At 40.1% G+C, this 18236-nt stretch overlaps 2 protein-coding genes across 3 annotated transcripts; one reads left to right on the top strand and one right to left on the bottom strand.

Moving 5' to 3' along the window:
* Positions 1-6040: 6040 nt before the first annotated feature.
* Positions 6041-11662, bottom strand: LOC113036988 (uncharacterized). Of its 2 annotated transcripts, XM_026193647.1 has the most exons (9): positions 11450-11662; positions 9863-9913; positions 8589-8707; positions 8101-8493; positions 7802-8021; positions 7467-7678; positions 7207-7354; positions 7019-7128; positions 6041-6687 (listed from the first exon to the last, which is right to left on the bottom strand). In XM_026193647.1, the coding sequence occupies exons 2-9, from the start codon at positions 9900-9902 to the stop codon at positions 6376-6378; spliced, it is 1554 nt and encodes a 517-aa protein (XP_026049432.1). In that variant the 5' UTR covers positions 9903-9913; positions 11450-11662; the 3' UTR covers positions 6041-6375. The 2 variants fall into 2 exon arrangements, with proteins under 2 accessions (XP_026049432.1, XP_026049431.1); XM_026193646.1 differs by lacking the exon at positions 11450-11662 and having other exon boundaries at positions 9863-10315.
* A 104-nt stretch (positions 11663-11766) lies between these two features.
* LOC113036984 (uncharacterized) lies at positions 11767-16078 on the top strand. Its single transcript, XM_026193641.1, has 2 exons — positions 11767-13029; positions 13649-16078. Exon 2 carries the CDS (start codon positions 13853-13855, stop codon positions 15791-15793), a length of 1941 nt encoding a protein of 646 aa, XP_026049426.1. The 5' UTR covers positions 11767-13029; positions 13649-13852; the 3' UTR covers positions 15794-16078.
* Positions 16079-18236: the final 2158 nt, after the last annotated feature.

An 18236-nucleotide genomic window follows, 5' to 3' on the forward strand; every position in this document is an offset into this window, starting at 1 on the left:
ATGCATTAATGTAATAACGTGGTTAGCCTTACTCGAGGTAAATTACACACAAACAACATTAAGCTACTGACCCAGAGAAGAACGGCTGCTGCTGCATCATCATCTGTCATAATTTCTGCTACACTGGCAGGGCTAGGGGCCAGGACTCTATTCTTCGGGTTTTTGGGGGATGTTGCTAACTCCGGGTCCAATAACAGGCACCACACCCGCAGTAGACGTGCACGGTGTGAGATCTCACAGCAAGCTATCAAATACGGCGCATTTCTCGGCTTAAAAAAAGCCGCTATGTGTCGCCAGGTGTTTCATCGGATTTGAGGTGTTACCTCCTTTGCACAGTATCACAGTATCAGCTTAAAGCACTTGTTGCAGCCTGCTTAGTATGCATATTTTGCTGTGAAGTACAGCCAGACTTTTGACCGCTTTGCGTTGTGCATTTTTAATCTGTAGCTCTGCTCTAAAAGAACGTACGTACCTGGACCCGCCTACTATCCTCGGAAACGTAAAACGATTGGCTAGAATCTAAGGTGTATCACAGCTCAGGAAAAAAAAGCACCGAAATAAAGCACCGGAATGTGCGCTGCTTTTCGGTCTGGTTACTACCGTTTATGTCAGAACTGGTGCCATCATGGCACCGGATACCGGTACCCATCCCTATTCAGGACTTTAAAAGTGAGTAGCAAGATTTTAAACTCAATGCGATATTTGATTGGTAACCAGTGTAGATCAACAAGAGCCAGAGTAATAGTGTCATTTAGCCATGGTTGATGAGAAGTTCTGGGACATTTCATCTTTATAGGGGCCACAGTATCTAAGATGGAACAACCGGTGGATAACATAGCGTTGGCAAAATCATCAACCAATGGAGGTGTGTAACAGTTTGTATCAGTGAAGTCTGGATCAAAAAAGGCAACGTTTAGAAAGGTCGTAATGAAGTTAGCCACAGTCTCAGAGTTAATGATACGTACAGGGCGATGACAGCCTTTAGAATTTAAATCAATTGCACATAGCTCAACATCAAACATGCATGACCAAAAAATGGTCAGAAATACCAGCATTATCAATGTCCATAGTACAAATATCCAAAGCATATGAGAGGACCAAATCTAAGGTATGACCTTTAAGATGAGTTGGTTCCCTGACCCACTGTGTAAGGTTAAAAGAGTCAATTAAGGCAAGAAAATCCTTGGCTAGGGGGTCATCAGCAGAACAAATATGTATGTTAAAATCTCCAGTGATAAGAGCTTGGTCATAACTTAATAAAAATGAACCTAAGAAGTCAGCAAATTCACAAATAAAAGACCTATTATATTTAGGTGGTCGATAAATCACAGCACATAGAATCGTTGGGGGTCCGGCAAGCTTCAAAAGTTGAACCTCAAAACTAGAATAGGTAGGAGAGGGCAGTTGCCGAACTTTAAGTTTGTTTTTAAAAACAGAGGCCACGCCTCCACCTCTTCCCGAGGCCGTCGGTGAACTGAAGAATACACCATCCGGAGGTAGTAGCTCTGAAAAAGAAGAGGACTCACCAAGACGAATCCAAGTTTCAGTCAATAATAGAGCATCAAGCCGAGAGGTGAGGAAGAGGTCATTTAAGATGAAGGTTTTATTCACCAGCGATTTTGCGTTTAATAAAGCCATCCAAGAGATCGGCATCTTATCTCTGCTGGAAGCACGTCTTAGCTGGCTTAAATGCCTGTGCCGTACAACATCACTGGGGGACCCAATCCAAACACGAACAAGCAGAGAGACTACCAGAGAAACCGGACAGGTTTGTTTACCGACCGGACAGATCCAGCGATGGTTGAGCAGCCTGAAGGATGATGGATCCCGAGCGGATGGAAGTCGTATAATCCCCGCGGTGGTGAGGGAATTAGCTGCAGCTGATGCTTTAAGGGAAGCCTTTAAGCAAACCTGAAACCCACTCAGTTTGCCCCGCTTCCTATAACGCTTCTTAGGCGGGGAGCAGAGAGGGGAACCGTATGAACCAGTAGAAGAGATGATACGTGGAAAGGTAGCGTCCCCCAAATTCCAGCCTTGATCCAACCCAGCATAGGGGGGAAACGAAGATTTAACAGAGTATCCCGGTCATAGGTGATTAATGCATAACCATCTGGGGTGCATAGTGCCAGAAAGATAACAAATAATAAACAAATATCAAGGAAAAGAGATCGACAACAGAGACGAGGACGGCCTGCCGTACACACTGGTGCCATCTTTACTCGATACGAAATGCGTAATATTTTCTCTGAATATGAGACGATTCTGTTTTTTAGGGGACAGTTGGCAACTCTAATAATTAACATTATGAGCAAAATAAAGTTCAACATCAGTAACATAGCACCCACCCAGCTGTATAGAAACCCCGTCATGCTAGTTAGCACGCAGTACGAAAAAGTCAGCATAAGGAAAATAAACTCCAACTAAACTTGGTTTATATCTGACCCAGATAGACTGCAGGTCATAACTTCTTACCTGAAGTTCAGTTCACCTGACACTCGGACGGGCGGCCGCTTCGGGTCTCTCCTCTTGCCTCCACTTTCCCTCATCCACATCTCCAAACACCACACGAAGTAACGAATAACGAGCCTATCTAAATCCCAGTAACAAGTAACGCATTCCTGATTTTGGCATAATAACTAGTTACCGTGCTTGTTACCACAATAATAACTTAGTTACTGTAACACGTTACTTAATTAGTCCCAACACTGCACGTGACCAATCACATTGTTGTGATGTCCCCCTTTTGTGCCTTTGAAAAATACCGACTTAAAAAAATATACTTCACTTGCGAGAAGAGAAATTGCTTCCAGGAACTTTAATTCTTTGAATTTCAGGATACTTTTCTTTAATAAACGGTAAGCATTATACATATCGTCCTTACAGAGGCAGTTTCTCTTCTCGCAAGTGAAGTAGATTTTTTGAAGGCGTTTGTTTTTTTCAAGGTTGCGGATGACGTCAGGAGAAGGTGATTGGTCACTTGCAATGTTGAACCTGGAACAACATTATTTATGATGACGAGGGAACAACACCAACATGAGGATATCAGATCGTCCTAGAGATAGTGTCTGTCTCCTGAATTCAAACTGGAAGCTGGTTCCACAGAAGAGGGGCCTGAAAGCTGAAGGCTCTGCCTCCCATTCTACTTTTAAATACTCTAGGAACAACAAGTAGGCCTGCAGAGCGAGAGCAAAGTGCTCTAATGGGGTGATATGGTACTACAAGGTCATTAAGATAAGATTATTTTATTATTCAAGACCTTAATAATAATAATGGATTGCATTTATATAGAACTTTTCTAGGCATCCAAAGCGCTTTACAATTCCACTATTCATTCACATACTGGTGGAGGCAAGCTACAGTTGTAGCCACAGCTGCCCTGGGGCAGACTGAAAGAAGCGAGGCTGCCATATCACACCATCAGCCCAACACCAGTAGGTGGTAGGGTAAAGTGTCCTGCCCAAGGACACAAAGACCAGGACAGAGAGAGCAGGGGGATTGAACCGGCAACCTTCCGGTTACAGATGAGCTTCCCAATCCCCTTAGCCACGGTCACCCCCACCTTATATGTGAGGAGCAGGATTTTGAATTCAATTCTGGATTTAACAGGAAGCTAATGAAGGGAAGCCAAAACAGGAGAAATCTGCTCTCTCTTTCTAGTCCCTGTCAGGACTCTTGCTGCAGCATTTTGGATTAACTGAAGGCTTTTCAGCGAGTTTTTAGGACATCCTGATAATAATGAATTACAGTCGTCCAGCCTGGAAGTAATAAATGCATGAACTAGTTTTTCAGCGTCACTCTGAGACAGGATAATTTGTAATTTTAGAGATGTTGCACAAATGGAAGTAAGCAGTCTTACATATTTGTTTAATATGTGCATTGAAGGACATATCCTGGTCAAAAATGACTCCAAGGTTCCTCACAGCGTTACTGGAGGCCAAGGTAATGCCATCCAGAGTAAGAATCTGGTTAGATACCATATTTCTAAGATTTTCAGGGCCGAGTACAATAACCTCAGTTTTATCTGAATTAAGGAGCAGAAAGTTAGCGGCCATCCAGGTCTTTATGTCTTTAAGACATTCCTGCAGTTTAACTCATTGGTGTGTGTTATCTGGCTTCATGGACAGATAGAGCTGGGTGTCATCTGCATAGCAGTGAAAATGTATGCTATGTCTTCTAATGATACTGCCTAAGGGAAGCATGTATAATGTAAACAGAATTGGTCCTAGCACTGAACCCTGTGGAACACCATAATTAACCTCAGTGTGTGAAGAGGACTCTCCATTTACATGCACAAACTGGAGTCTATTAGATAGATATGATACAAACCACTGCAGCACAGAACCTGTAATACCTACAGCATGTTCTAATCGCTCTAATAGAATATTATGGTCAACAGTATCGAACGCTGCACTGAGGTCTAGCAGGACAAGCACAGAGATGAGTCCACTGTCAGAGGCCATAAGAAGATCATTTGTAACCTTCACTAAAGCTGTTTCTGTGCTGTGATGAGCTCTGAAACCTGACTGAAACTCTTCAAATAAGCCATTCCTCTGCAGATGATCTGTTAGCTGTTTGACAACTCTTTCAAGGATGTTTGATATGAAAGGAAGGTTGGAGATTGGCCTATAATTAGCTAAGACTGCTGGGTCTAGAGATGGCTTTTTGAGTAAAGGTTTTACTACAGCCAGCTTGAAGGCCTGTGGTACATAGCCGATTATTAGAGATAGGTTGATCATATTTAAGATCGAAGAATTAATTAATGGCAGGACTTCTTTGCGCAGTTAGGAATGGAGTCTAAAAGACACGTTGATGGTTTGGAGGAAGTAATTACATACATAGTGAGGAGTTAAAATTATTAACAAGATGATCGACCTCTGTTGGAGTAGCGTTCAGGTAGCTGCTCTACTCAATCTGTGGCTTGTCTGACCCTAGCACTTGTGTGGCACTTTACTCCAAAAGGCATGGTTTTGGAGCAGAGATTTCTTTCTTGCTTTGTGATTTAAAATTCACTTCACTGTGGACACTGGTGTTTTGGCAATTACCAGTTCATGGTTTGCTTCAGCCTTGGTAGTTCCTGGATGGTTCCTGAACATCCCAAGCTTGTGACAGTCCTGGGTCATTTGACCCAGTGTTTTGATTTTTCTTAGATTTTTTATGTTTATGTTTAAGTCTCATTTAGTTATCTAAGCTCTTTTCTATTTGGCCTACACTGCAAAAACCCACCTCCTTAATACTAGAAAAATACACTTATTTTTGGTGAAGATTTGCTTAAAACAAGTGAAATTATCTGCCCGTGGGGTAAGTGTTTTTTTCTTAATAAGATTTCTTGAAATAAGAACAATATCTAGATTTAAATAAAGCTAAAAATAAGTATTTTACACTCATTCCAGGGAACAAATCAGAACATTGAAACTTAAAATAAGCTTTAACCACTTATTGTAGGCCACAAATAAGATAATAAAGCTAAAAATAAGTCTTTTACACTTATTACAGGCAACAAATTAGAACAATTGAAACTTAAAATAAGCTTTAACCACTGATTGTAGGCCACAAATAAAGAAAATAAAGCTAAAAATAAGTCTTTTACACTTATTACAGGCAACAAATTAGAACAATTGAAACTTAAAATAAGCTTTAACCACTGATTGTAGGCCACAAATAAGATAATAAAGCTAAAAATAAGTCTTTTACACTTATTACAGGCAACAAATTAGAACAATTGAAACTTAAAATAAGCTTTAACCACTGATTGTAGGCCACAAATAAAGATAATAAAGCTAAAAATAAGTCTTTTATACTTATTCCAGGCAACCAATCATGGCTTGAAACCTAAAATAAGCTTTAACCACTTGTTCTAAGTAAAATGTTGAAGAAATTAAATCTGAAAATAGGCATAAAACACTTATTCTAACAAACAAATCAAGGCAAATAATCTAAAAACTAGTACATTAAATCATTTTTAAGAAATTTCTTCTTTTTAAATTTAGCTAAACACTACTTTAAGATTATATTGCTGATTAAGGACAAAACAAAACTGAAACAGAGTAAAAGTGTCCATCTTTATTTGTCCACTTTAACAATAACCTGCAGATAATAAAGATACAATTGAACAGTACAGGTCCAACATTATGAGTTTGTTTAAGTGGTTTCAACATTTCAACAGCCTTAGAGGTTTCGCCATTGCCCCATTAAAATTGACGAGTGACATAGGAAGACCACAAAGATTCAAATTTCTTCCGAATGACACCAAATACCACAAAACTTGTCTGGGTGAGTAAATGAACATTTTCCATTTTAGAAATAAGACCCAGATTGAAAAAACAAACAAAAACAAAACAGAAGTGCCCTCTCCTAATCTTATCTGAAATTTACACACTACTTTCCAATAAATGCATGCCATTCTGCCAGGGCTTTTCTGTAAGATGATGTAGTGTCATGCTCATGAATGGCATCCTGGAGAACTTCTGTCTGAATGACAGACAGCAGGGTTGCCACGCATTTGGGGTAAGTCAGATGGAGTGCATAAAAGTATGCCATCACATATATCATAGCCTCACCAATTTTTTCTTTGTCAAATGTTGTAACTGGTAAATTACCAACAGCAATGACACACTTGCAGCCATCGAACATCACTACTGGACATGACAAGCTTCGTTTCTGGAGGACAGCATCTGGATCTTCTGTAGGCTGCAAGACACAAAAGACATGACAGTCAACATCTTATGTTAATTGTATGTTTTTTTTGCTGGGAATTGGTCATAACGTTGGAGATGTCATTATCTTGTTCTTTGTTGGTTACACACATTTTATAGTAGTTTTGACTTATGGTTTATCAAGCGACTCCTTATGTGACCACACTCGTGTACATTAAATACGTTATAAATTAATGAAAACAATAAATTATAGATTTAAGTCTTTCGGCTGAAACTGAAAAAGCATTTTTGAGTCATGTTTGACCGAAATATTTTGTTTGCCAAATTTTCTGTAGATCTTTATAAGCAAATTTTATAAAACTTACCTTCAGGACATGTAGAAATGCTTCAGAAGCATTCCCCATCTTCTTTGGTGGATGGGCAGGTGTGGGAAAGAGGGTTGGAAGAGCCTTCATCAGTGCAAGGTGGGCTTCAGCTGGACAAAGCAGAAACAAACCTTCATAAACATAAATTTTAAAGGATGAGAACTTTGTATTCAAATGGTAAAACTTACTTTTGTCCATGGTCATTGGTGGATTCATTGCCTTCTTTGACACACCGTAGAACTCTACCCTGGAGCAGAATTCTTCCCATCTCAGTTTTACTTGACTGATGAACTTGTTGTTGTGGGGATCCAAAATTCTGCTAAGCTCACCCAACGCCTACAATAGGTTTAAAAAAATAAGTAGACAAATAAAATCAAAATAACTTTACTACCACACCAAATATATTTGAAATTAAAGTGATTATTTATTAACTCTTCCAAAAACTTACATGATGCAATTCTTTAAAGCATGGATATGCATCCAAGATGAGGCAAGCTCTGTTCTCCTCTTTCATGGTGTCTGAGTCAATGAAGGATCTTCTGGCTTCAAACTCGAGGTCTAATAGCTGGGACACATCTTCTTGGTTTGGTTTTGCCTTCTTACACATTTCTTGTAATGTTTTGTAATGTCTTGCTTGTATTTGCCGACTATCCTTGTCAGCTAAGATAGAGAGAAGTACAAGAGCATTTTGGTTTTTCATTGTTACTGAAGTAGACTTCCACAAAACATTAGCTACTACTGGCTGTGTGTTGATAACCATTTTACAAAATTACTAGTACTCACATGAAGTGGAGGCATTGTCAGAATTTCTGACAGGTGATAACAGAGTAGATGCACCACTGGAAGAACTGCGATCAGCATCTTCATCATCAGCTTCTTCATCCCTTGGGTAGAGGTCAGTGAGCCTTCTCTTGGGCCGTCCCCTCTCCGGTGTTGGTCCTTGCCTTTTTACTGGGGTTTTCATATTTTGCAGCCTTTTTTGTAACTTGGCATTAATGCTCTCCTGGTGAAAATACATATATATCATGCCCCCTGAACAAAACAAAATGATTTATATATGAGACACAAATACAAGAACTTACGTGTTTTACGCTTGCATCATTATCCTGCAGCATAGGATAATATTCCACAACTTTTTTAGCCATTGCAGTGATTTCGGTCTTAGAGGGGTATCGCTCCATTTGGCCTTGGCTTCCTCTCAAAAGGGACACCATACTTGTGATTGTATTTCTCACCAATCTGCATCTCAGTTCTTTTGACATGACGCATGCCTGTTCCCTGCCGGAGCAGGCCAACTCCAGGTAACTCTTTCGGCATTGCTCCAACTCACTGTCGGTGTACAGAACATATTCCGGAGGACTGGGGAGCTGCAAGGTTTTCAGCTGGCTTACATTAGCATCAGCAGTTGGAGGGCCTGTTGCAACTACCCTGGGTGAAGAAGTTGTTTCAGGTTTCTGTGGTAGCGGATGGTCTTCCTGGTTTAGGGTGAGAAAATAAAAATGTCAAGTACTGCTAAAATAAAAGCATACTTTCTGGAGATTAGTTGAACTAAATATTTTTTACATAATACCTCAGGATGAATTATTGACCACACATGTTTTCTTCTGAGAAAGTGCTCAGGCCCAGAAAAAAGGTCCCTCAGATCATCACGGGTCAATGTTAAAAGCATGCGCTCGTCAATGCTTGCAGCTAACAAAAAGACAAACACCAGTTAAACTGTGCAAGCACATAACTGCACAAACATAACTGTTTTTTTAATATATATATATATATATATATATATATATATATATATATATATATATATATATATATATATACCGAAGAATCCATAGGTCCCTCATCCTATTCATCCAAGAATACATTGGGAAGATGGCCCCAACTGACCAAGTGCTCAGTGAATACCTCAGGCAGCAGAAACCCAAGAAAGAGGAGGGAAACGAGGAACCATCATGGAAGGACAGGCCCCTGCACGGTATGTACCACCGGCAGATAGAGGAGGTGGCTGATATCCAGAAATCCTACCAGTGGCTGGACAAAGCTGGACTGAAAGACAGCACAGAGGCACTAATCATGGCAGCACAAGAACAAGCTCTGAGTACAAGATCCATAGAGGCTGGGGTCTATCACACCAGGCAAGGCCCCAGGTGCAGGCTGTGTAAAGATGCCCCAGAGACAATCCAGCACATAACAGCAGGGTGCAAGATGCTAGCAGGCAAGGCATACATGGAACGCCATAACCAAGTGGCCGGCATAGTGTACAGGAACATCTGTGCCGAGTATAACCTGGAAGTCCCGAGGTCAAAATGGGAGATGCCCCCAAGGGTGGTGGAGAATGACCGAGCTAAGATCCTGTGGGACTTCCAGATACAGACAGACAAAATGGTGGTGGCTAACCAACCGGACATAGTGGTGGTAGACAAACAGAAGAAGACGGCCGTAGTGATCGATGTAGCGGTTCCGAATGACAGCAATATCAGGAAGAAGGAACACGAGAAGCTGGAGAAATACCAAGGGCTCAGAGAAGAGCTCGAGAGGATGTGGAGGGTGAAGGTAACGGTGGTCCCCGTGGTAATCGGAGCACTAGGTGCGGTGACTCCCAAGCTAGGCGAGTGGCTCCAGCAGATCCCGGGAACAACATCGGAGATCTCTGTCCAGAAGAGCGCAGTCCTGGGAACAGCTAAGATACTGCGCAGGACCCTCAAGCTCCCAGGCCTCTGGTAGAGGACCCGAGCTTGAAGGATAAACCGCCCGCAGGGGCGTGCTGGGTGTTTTTTATATATATATATATATATACACATATATACACACACACACACACACAAATATATTATCAAATATAACCTTTAAGGACAGATACTGTTACATCATCCAGCTTCTCCATTGCTCAGTCACCTGCAAGACAAATGTTTACAATTAGTGTTATGTTAAAAACATTTGAAAAGTTGAATCTTAATTGAGTCCCATGAGAATCAAATTGATTCACGTCAAAGAATCGTTTTGATTGTTCAACATTTTTACCCTTTTTAAAGCTATTATAGAAAAGAAATGTCCAGACAGCCCGGCTGAGGTCTGAAAGGGTTATACAATATTGCCCGGTGAACTTTTACTCACCCAGATTTGTGTCATTGAATTTCATCAATAAGATTATGCTGACTAGGGCTGCCAGATCATGCATCCATTGGACGTAAAATGTACAGCTTATTGCACCAGCAGTATCTGCTCTTACATAACGATCATTAGCTTATAGCTTTAAATGTTTAAGGTATGTGCTAACTAAAAATAAAGGCAAGATGATAGTTTATTACATTTTAAAGAAATTTGCAGATTGCTCATTGCTATCTAAAATATAAAAGGACACCGGAGTATATTCTCCAGCATCTCACACTTCTGATAATCAGCTGTCTGCTTGACGTTTATTCAGCTGTGTAAAAACTATAACTTTAATCTCAGCCAAACCGATTTCCTCAGGAACAAATAAAATACTGAAAAAAGCCAAACAATAACATTTTTAAGTTATTTAAGTGACTTATATATCATGTTCACCTGAGTAGTGAAAGACGGCGGTGGTTTTGAAAATGGTTCGCCCGGAGTCCGGTGTTCTCACGGCTCTAGTGAGCGTTAAACCCCGGCTAGCTATCGAGCTAGTGGGTAACAGACGTCTCCGAAAACGTCGGAGCGCTTTTGAAAATATGTGGTGTCTTGATAAACTGTCCAGATATTTGAAGTTTACACAGCTACATTCTCGCCTGAAAATATGTTAAACGTTTATTTTGTGACCTAGAAAGAGTAATAAGAGAAATTTTAAAACTAACTAGCTGCCGCCATTTTTGGAAACTGAGCTAGGCCGCGCTATGAATTCTGGGATACAGCTTCTTCTTCTTCTTCGGGGTTTAACGGCAGCTGGCATCCTTGCACATACAGTGCTGCCATCTTCTGTTTCAATTTTGAATCGATACACAGCGCTACTTGTTTTACCAACCAGCCTGATTCCTGAATAACACTGTTTTGAGCCCACTTTAATAAATCCAATTAATATCAAAATATTAATTTAAACCCACACCTTGTGAGGGAATTCAAGCAGCTAGTAAATCAGTCAAAGCCAATTGGAAAACCCTGAATGTGGTTAATTAGCTCTCTTGCTAATTGAAAGAAATTCTCAGTGTGCCTATTAACTTAAGTTAATACAAACGGCTAATACTGCCCCTTATAAATAGCATAGCTAGGAATTCTCACAACATTACAGTAGATACTTCACTAAATAATGTTCTCTGAACCACATGCGAGGGCTGCTAAGCTAACGCTAGCATCCGTTAGCATGCTACATTACTCCTTCCCGCGCTCAAATTAAATTTATTATTCTGTCCGCTTGACTTTAAAACAGTGATTAGACTACACACTACTTACATTCGAAAAATTAAAATTGCTTACCTCTCTTTCTTGACGAAGTTTTCTCTCACAGTTTTTCTTTCAATGCTCAGGTGCAGAAGATTACTGTGACTCCAAATTCAAACGGAGTTGGGTAACAACTAACATGGAACACGAAGGGGGTGCACATCTCAATTTTTGCTTCTATATACAATTTAGTGGTTTGTACTAGGGCTGCTCAATTAATCGAATTTTAATCACGATTACGATCTGGGCTTTCAACGATCATTAAAAATGACTGAGCCGATTATTAGCCCCTCCCTCATTTATCCGCGACACCTTAAAGGCCGGTCCGTGAAAATATTGTCGGGCATAAACCAGTCCGTGGCGCAAAAAAGGTTGGAGACCGCTGATTAAGAGGACCCGAGGGAACAGCTCCACACTGCAACATATTTTTTGCTTGACTTTAGTCTAATACAATGGCCTGTTGGAGGTGTGTGATTTGCTTCGTCTTTGTGGCGTTAACATTGAAGTCTCTCTTAAGTCACATTAATACTGCACACAGTCGCAGTCCAGATTTCCGTGTCATTTGTGGAGTCGATGGATGCGCCGAGGATTACCGTGTTTTCAACTCGTTTTACCACCATCTCAGACGCACACATCCACAATACATCTCCACTGGGAACCCGCCTACAGGATGGCTGACAGCTTCATCCGATGCAAATGTATTAGGAGGCGAAAATTTTGGTACAGCCATTTTTGCCGACTATACTGCCGAACCCAGACAAACTGTTAGCAATGGCAATGGCACTGAAGTAGAGCCACCACCACTAGACCCCCCAGTAACATCGGAGGTGTTGGAGGAGGAGCGACAGGAAAGTCAGAACGTGATGGAGCAAGACGCGGCTGAGCTTCAAACACCTCGTCAGAATCAGGTAATGTACTTTATGTGTTTCTGTGTGTACGCGCGCGAATTTTTAAATGTATGTGTGTTGTTTAACCTTAACCAAGCACAGTTACCCCAATTCAGCTTTAGTAAAACCGTAGTAAAGCCTAACTAGAGAAAATGTACTCAGTTCAAGTGAAAATTATAGTTTTAAAGTTATGTGTTTTCTAAGATAAACTACTTGATTAGAATATTTTAATAGGTATGAAGGCCAGTGCTGAATTTCAAATGCATGAATCCGCTGAAATTCAGGCTTGCACAACAATGTAGGCTTAGTTACCATACTTAAACATAATAAATAAACTTATTTACCAGTGTTGTGTACCTGCCTTGATTGTTGTTAGATGCTCCATGAACCAAGCAGCTTTCAAATTTTTCTTTCAGTTAACTTCAGAGTAGATTCCATAAAGATTGGTTAAGTTTCATTAAATAACTCTTAAATTGTTCATAACATTTGCAGCTTCATTAGCTATCCATTGTAGTATGAATCTTTTAATAGCAAAAATGTACAACAGTTTGGAATATTTCTTTGTTTTGTTTTGCATCTGGTGGAATTTGAAACACATTCTGAGTGAGTCATTTTTCTTACACAATTGTTTTTCTTTTTGTCCTGTAGGGTAAAAGAGAAACTGTTGATCTTGCCAGATGTGCAGCTGCATTTGCTATTGGTGTGCGGGAGCAATGCCACCTATCACAGGTACTGCTTCATCTGATATTATGGGGGTGTCATTGTTAACTTGTTAATAAGTCTGGTTCAATGTAAGGCTGCAACTAATAATTTTTTTTTCATAATCTGTCCACTATCTTTGCAATTAATTGATTGTTTTTCATCGCTGGTTTTATTCAGCTATTACTTTCACCTATATAAGTTATTAAGAACAAATGTACATTACGAAGAAGTTAAGCACAAGAGTTGTGCAGTTCACTGCAATGTATGTAACTCTGGGCACACTCAACAGTTTAAAATAGGCTTAACAGTGTAAAATGTGTTCACTTTTAGGCATAAAAGACAAATGAAGTAGAATTACATAAAAAAAATAAATGAGGTAATCATTTGTTCACTTTTTCTGTTGTAACCTTTCATGCTCCTCCATCTTGCTCGGTGCAATGTGTTTGTGCCACGTGAGTCATGCATGTGGCATGTCATGCAAAACAATGCCAATTATTGGCTGATTTCTTCTTCTACTGCTCCACTGGTAAATTACAACATTCAGTGGCTCATTAATTTGAGCTAAAGAAATAGAGTTGCATTTTGCTTCTGTTATATTTTCTATTTACGCTTTCATGTCTCTGATGTGTTTTTTTTCCCCCATCAGAGGAGTGTCAACAACATTGTCCTTGGTGTCCAACAGTATCAAACAGCTCTTCTGACGTCCTTGAGGGGAAAAATAAAGACCATCCTTGAAAGGCAACCTGACAGCAATGGACCTTTACAACAAGAAGTTCTTTCAACACTGGACAACTTTCAGGATCCCTTTCCCATATGTGCAGCTTCAAACCTACAGGACCGTGTAACACAGATGCATTTCAACCCTGTCACACCTGAGGAGATCATCATTTCCAATTATGCCTGTAGAGTTAAAAAGGGAGAATCGAGAGTTCTTGCAATCAAAAACAAGTCTTTCTACTACATTCCTTTGATTGAAAGTTTGAAACAGCTATTATCCAATTCAAGACTATTTGACATGCTCAGTGCTGGACCTCAGAGTTGCCCCAACGCCAGTTTTTTGTATGGCATTAATGATGGAATTATTTTCAAAACCCACCCACTGTTTTCAAAGAAGAACTCTGCTTTACAACTGATACTCTATTCTGATGAGATAGAAATGTGTAACCCCCTAGGGTCACGTGCGAGTGTAAATAAACTACTAATGTTTTATTACACCTTAGGCAACATAGACCCTAAGTTTAGATCAAAGTTGGCTTCCATCAGACTTCTCGCAATCGCAAAGTCTAGGGACATAGATGAGTGGGGGGTAGATATAATACTGCGGAGAATCAATGAGGACTTGAAGTTACTGTACGATGGTGTTATGATTAACACTGTCAATGGGGAATTTTATTTAAACGGAGCAGTTGTTGCTGTGTGTGGAGACACTCTTGCCCAGCATGAGCTTGCAGGATTTAAGGAAGGAGTTGGTTTTGTGTATAGCAAATGTCGTCATTGTGAGTGTACTTTTGATGAAATGCAAGAAAATTTCAATGAACATAGTTTCACCAGACAGACATTGGACGGACACATTAGGCAGTGCATTGAAATAGAAAGGGCAACTACCGAATTTTTGAAATCCTCGCTCAAAACGACTTTTGGCATAAATAGACAAAGCAAATTAGTTGATTTCCCAGGTTTTAATCTCATAGAGCAGATGCTACAGGATATTATGCATGTAATTCTTGAAGGAGTGGCACCAATGGAAATTAAGTGTGTGTTGAAATACCTTGTTTTATCTGGAAATTTGGATTTGGACTTGTTTAATTCTGCCATGCAGAACTTTCCTTTTTCATCAGTGGACATACGTGACAAGCCTTCACCAATTAGTATTGCTACTTTAGCTTCAAGTGACAACAGACTCAAACAATCCTCTGGACAAATGCTTATATTGATCAAGATTTTGCCATTCTTATTGTACAGTGTTGTAGAGAAAAATCCCTTTATCCAGTTTATTTTGGATTTAATTGAAATTGTTAAAATACTTTTTGCCCCAGTTGTGTCTTTACAAACTGTGTCCAAACTAAAAAAAATGATAGAAGATCATCTTAAACAATTCAGGCAACTAATCCCAGAAAAAAATGTAATACCAAAGCAACATTACATGCTGCATCTTCCCTCTCAAATTATTGCCCTGGGACCTGTAATACGTCATATGTGCATGAGATTCGAGTCTAAACACAGTTTTTTTAAACAATGGTCATCCAAATTAAACTTTAAGAATGTGTGCAAGTCTCTTGTAAACCATAATCAGCTGCTGGAGTGTTGCCAAAGTGAAGCAGGAACTGAGCATCCGATATTTGTAAATGAGAAAGAACTAGGTCCTGTATCAGAGGTTGCTAATATGGACCATTTGCAATCAAAGGTTGTAGAGTTTTTGGGGATTGAAGATGCTATACATCATGCCGTTAGAGTAAAGTGGCTTATTTTACATGGAAACAAATACATCTGTGACAGGTCTCTTATACTCATTTCAGCAAATGGTTTAAACCCTATCTTTGGACTTGTAAAAAACATTTTTATTGTTAATAGTGTACTTTATTGTTTTGAATACCAGGTGTATGAAACCTTGGGTTTCAACAAAGACTTTCTTGCCTATGAAATTGCAATTCCCAACCTTGCCCAAGCAACTGAACTGACTGATGTTGAAGACCTACTTGATTTTACGTCATATTACCCAGTCAATTTCAGAAACAGTGTCTATGTTATGACAAAATATAACCTTGAAGATGTCCTTTCTTTAAAAACCTGAAATAAATACCTTCCAATGAGTGACTTTCTTATTTCAAGGAAAAAGGTGAATGTTTCTTATTTTGAGATAATTTTTGTTTTACACTCTATCTAAAAGCTATTTTTGCTTGAAATAAATGTAAAATGGTTCATTTTTAGATATACAGACTAAATAAGGAAAAAAAGTAATATATACTTGAAACAAGTCTAATCATCTAACACATGAGACTGGAAACTAGCTTGTAATGTTCAAAACAAGATGGACAAGATAATCTGGCTAAAATTAAGACAATAAATCTTGTCAAGCTACAAGGAATTTGCAGTGTAGGTTGACCTGTTATAGTTTATCTATTAGATTCCTCCTGTGTCTTCATTCTGTCACGAGACTGAGTAGTCTGTACCAAACTGAACTCAGGCGCAGGACCCAGACAGAGACAGCAGGTGGTTTAACAATATTTATTTGACTGAAGCTCTGGAGATGTGTCAAAAACAAAGCAATAGAATGTGGAGCGTGACTTGGCGTGACCTGGGAAACGTGGCCAAGGGAATGCAGAACTAGGGCGAGGGAACGAAGCCTGAGATGCAGAGTGGAGCTGGGCAGGAATCTGTCACACTGAAGAGAGAAGACAAGAGTTAGGGAGGTAGTGGAGATAGCCCTGAAGTGGAAAGTATTGAGTGTAGCAGTCTTACTTGCAGTTGGGGACACAGAGGATTCAGGGGTGAATCCAGGGGTGCAAGGGCTACCTGGGATCTGGGGCCCGTAGATGGCAGGAGGGCAGGCAGGTGAGGCACGGAGTGATTCTCAGAATGATTGTTTGGTATCCTGAGTCTGAAAGTAGAGTGTGAGCTGAGGGTTTGAGCCAAGATGAATCCAGGAACTGTAGAACAAGAAAGTTTCATTAGTAAGGTAAACACCAAGAGAACTTGAAGCATGAGGGCTGGTTACTAACATGGGTTGCTGACGAACTGGTGGGGAAAGAACATCAGCGTGTGGCTTAAATAACTCTGGTCTGATTGCTTGCAATTGGCTCCAGGTGCGCAGAAACTGGAGGAGGCCCTGCCCAGGGGTGGATCCCAGGTAGGTTAAGGAGCCTCATGGAAATCTCAGCCACCCACCATGACACATCCCCTGTGTTGAAGTCTCCCTCACCCTATAGGTGTTTCAGCAATGTCTTTGTCTCCCATCTCCTCCTCCTGTTTACATGTTATGTGTGTTTCGCCTTAGCCATCATGTTCTGTTTGTGCTTTGTTATGTCCATGTCTCATCTCCAGTCCTCTTTTCCCTCTGTATGATTTTACAGTGTGTGTGTCCCCGTTTGTCCGTCATGTTCAGTCCACATCTGCCTAGGTTTCCTGTTTTATTTTGACAGTCACGTGTTTTTTGTGTTCAGTATGTTTAGTTGTGCTTTCCTTGTAGCATCACGTTAATTTGTACTAGCTGTGTTCCCCATGTGTTTCCTCTTCCCGTGATCACCTCCTGTCTGTATATATTGTAAGTTTTCCTCCGACCTTTGTCATCGCTTTGGCTTTTTCCCTGTGGCTCTCCTGTGTCCTTCCAGTGTTTCCAAGGTTGAACTGATGATTTTGATACTCGATTGTAATGGAAAATGACCAAAACCCAAGTTGAGTAGAGTCAAGCCTCTTCGAGTCAAACTGAGTAGGTACCAGTGGAAAAGGGCCATTACTGTTTTACCTCTCTCCTGATTTCCTTTGTATATAGTGGTTTAGATTCAGTGATCAGTAAGGCCTGTTGCAGCTGATTTTCAGCCTATTTCTTGTATAATTTAACCTACCACAACCTTTTTTTAATGGTTCCCCTTATTTAATATTGGTTTCTTGACAGCCACCCTCACAACAAAATTAATTCTGAGTCTTTGATGAATTAACTGACTGGCCAGAGGCATCTCCCAGATCCTGTGTCATTTCTTTTTACATGACTTTCAGATACTGTTATATGTGCTATGGATAGTTTTTTTTAGGTGTAACACGTCTTCTTCCACTTATCCAATTTTGTTAAATATTATCAAATACAAATTGCACTCCATGCAAAGACATGTTTTGAGCTAATATCCCTTTTTGGTGCAGGAATACTATATTATGCCTGTCAAAATTTGTCATCTTGGGCATATTTCTGACATTCTGCTAAAGAAATGGGAACAATGAATGTTTTTGTAACAGTTTGACAGTAACAAAGTGCCAAAAAACCCCAATTTGAAATCAGTTGTCTGTTATTGTCACAGTGTGTGAATGTGGAGAAAGAGGACCCAAATGCAGGACTCGCAGGCTGACTCGGGAGGTTTTTACCAAGACTGGATGAGCTGAACACGAAAGATGAACTAAGCCATTGGACTGAAAACACACCCACGGAAGTGACGATGATGAGACAAGGAACTGAGAGAAACTGAGGGATTAAATACCCTGGATAATGATGATGTTTAATGGCCTGTATTTGCAGTACATGACAG

Source organism: Astatotilapia calliptera, chromosome 14 (genome assembly GCF_900246225.1).
Source record: "Astatotilapia calliptera chromosome 14, fAstCal1.2, whole genome shotgun sequence".
NCBI classification, from domain to species: domain Eukaryota; kingdom Metazoa; phylum Chordata; class Actinopteri; order Cichliformes; family Cichlidae; genus Astatotilapia; species Astatotilapia calliptera.

Excerpts from the sequence above, each read along its gene's own strand:
- LOC113036988 (XM_026193647.1), bottom strand. The coding sequence starts at position 9,902 with ATGGAGAAGCTGGATGATGTAACAGTATCTGTCCTTAAAG. Across the intron at positions 8,494-8,588 it reads GGTCAATAATTCATCCTGAG|GAAGACCATCCGCTACCACA; the intron begins GTATTATGTAAA and ends ACCCTAAACCAG. Across the intron at positions 7,679-7,801 it reads TGACAATGCCTCCACTTCAT|CTGACAAGGATAGTCGGCAA; the intron begins GTGAGTACTAGT and ends TCTCTATCTTAG.
- LOC113036984 (XM_026193641.1), top strand. The coding sequence starts at position 13,853 with ATGCATTTCAACCCTGTCACACCTGAGGAGATCATCATTTCCAATTAT.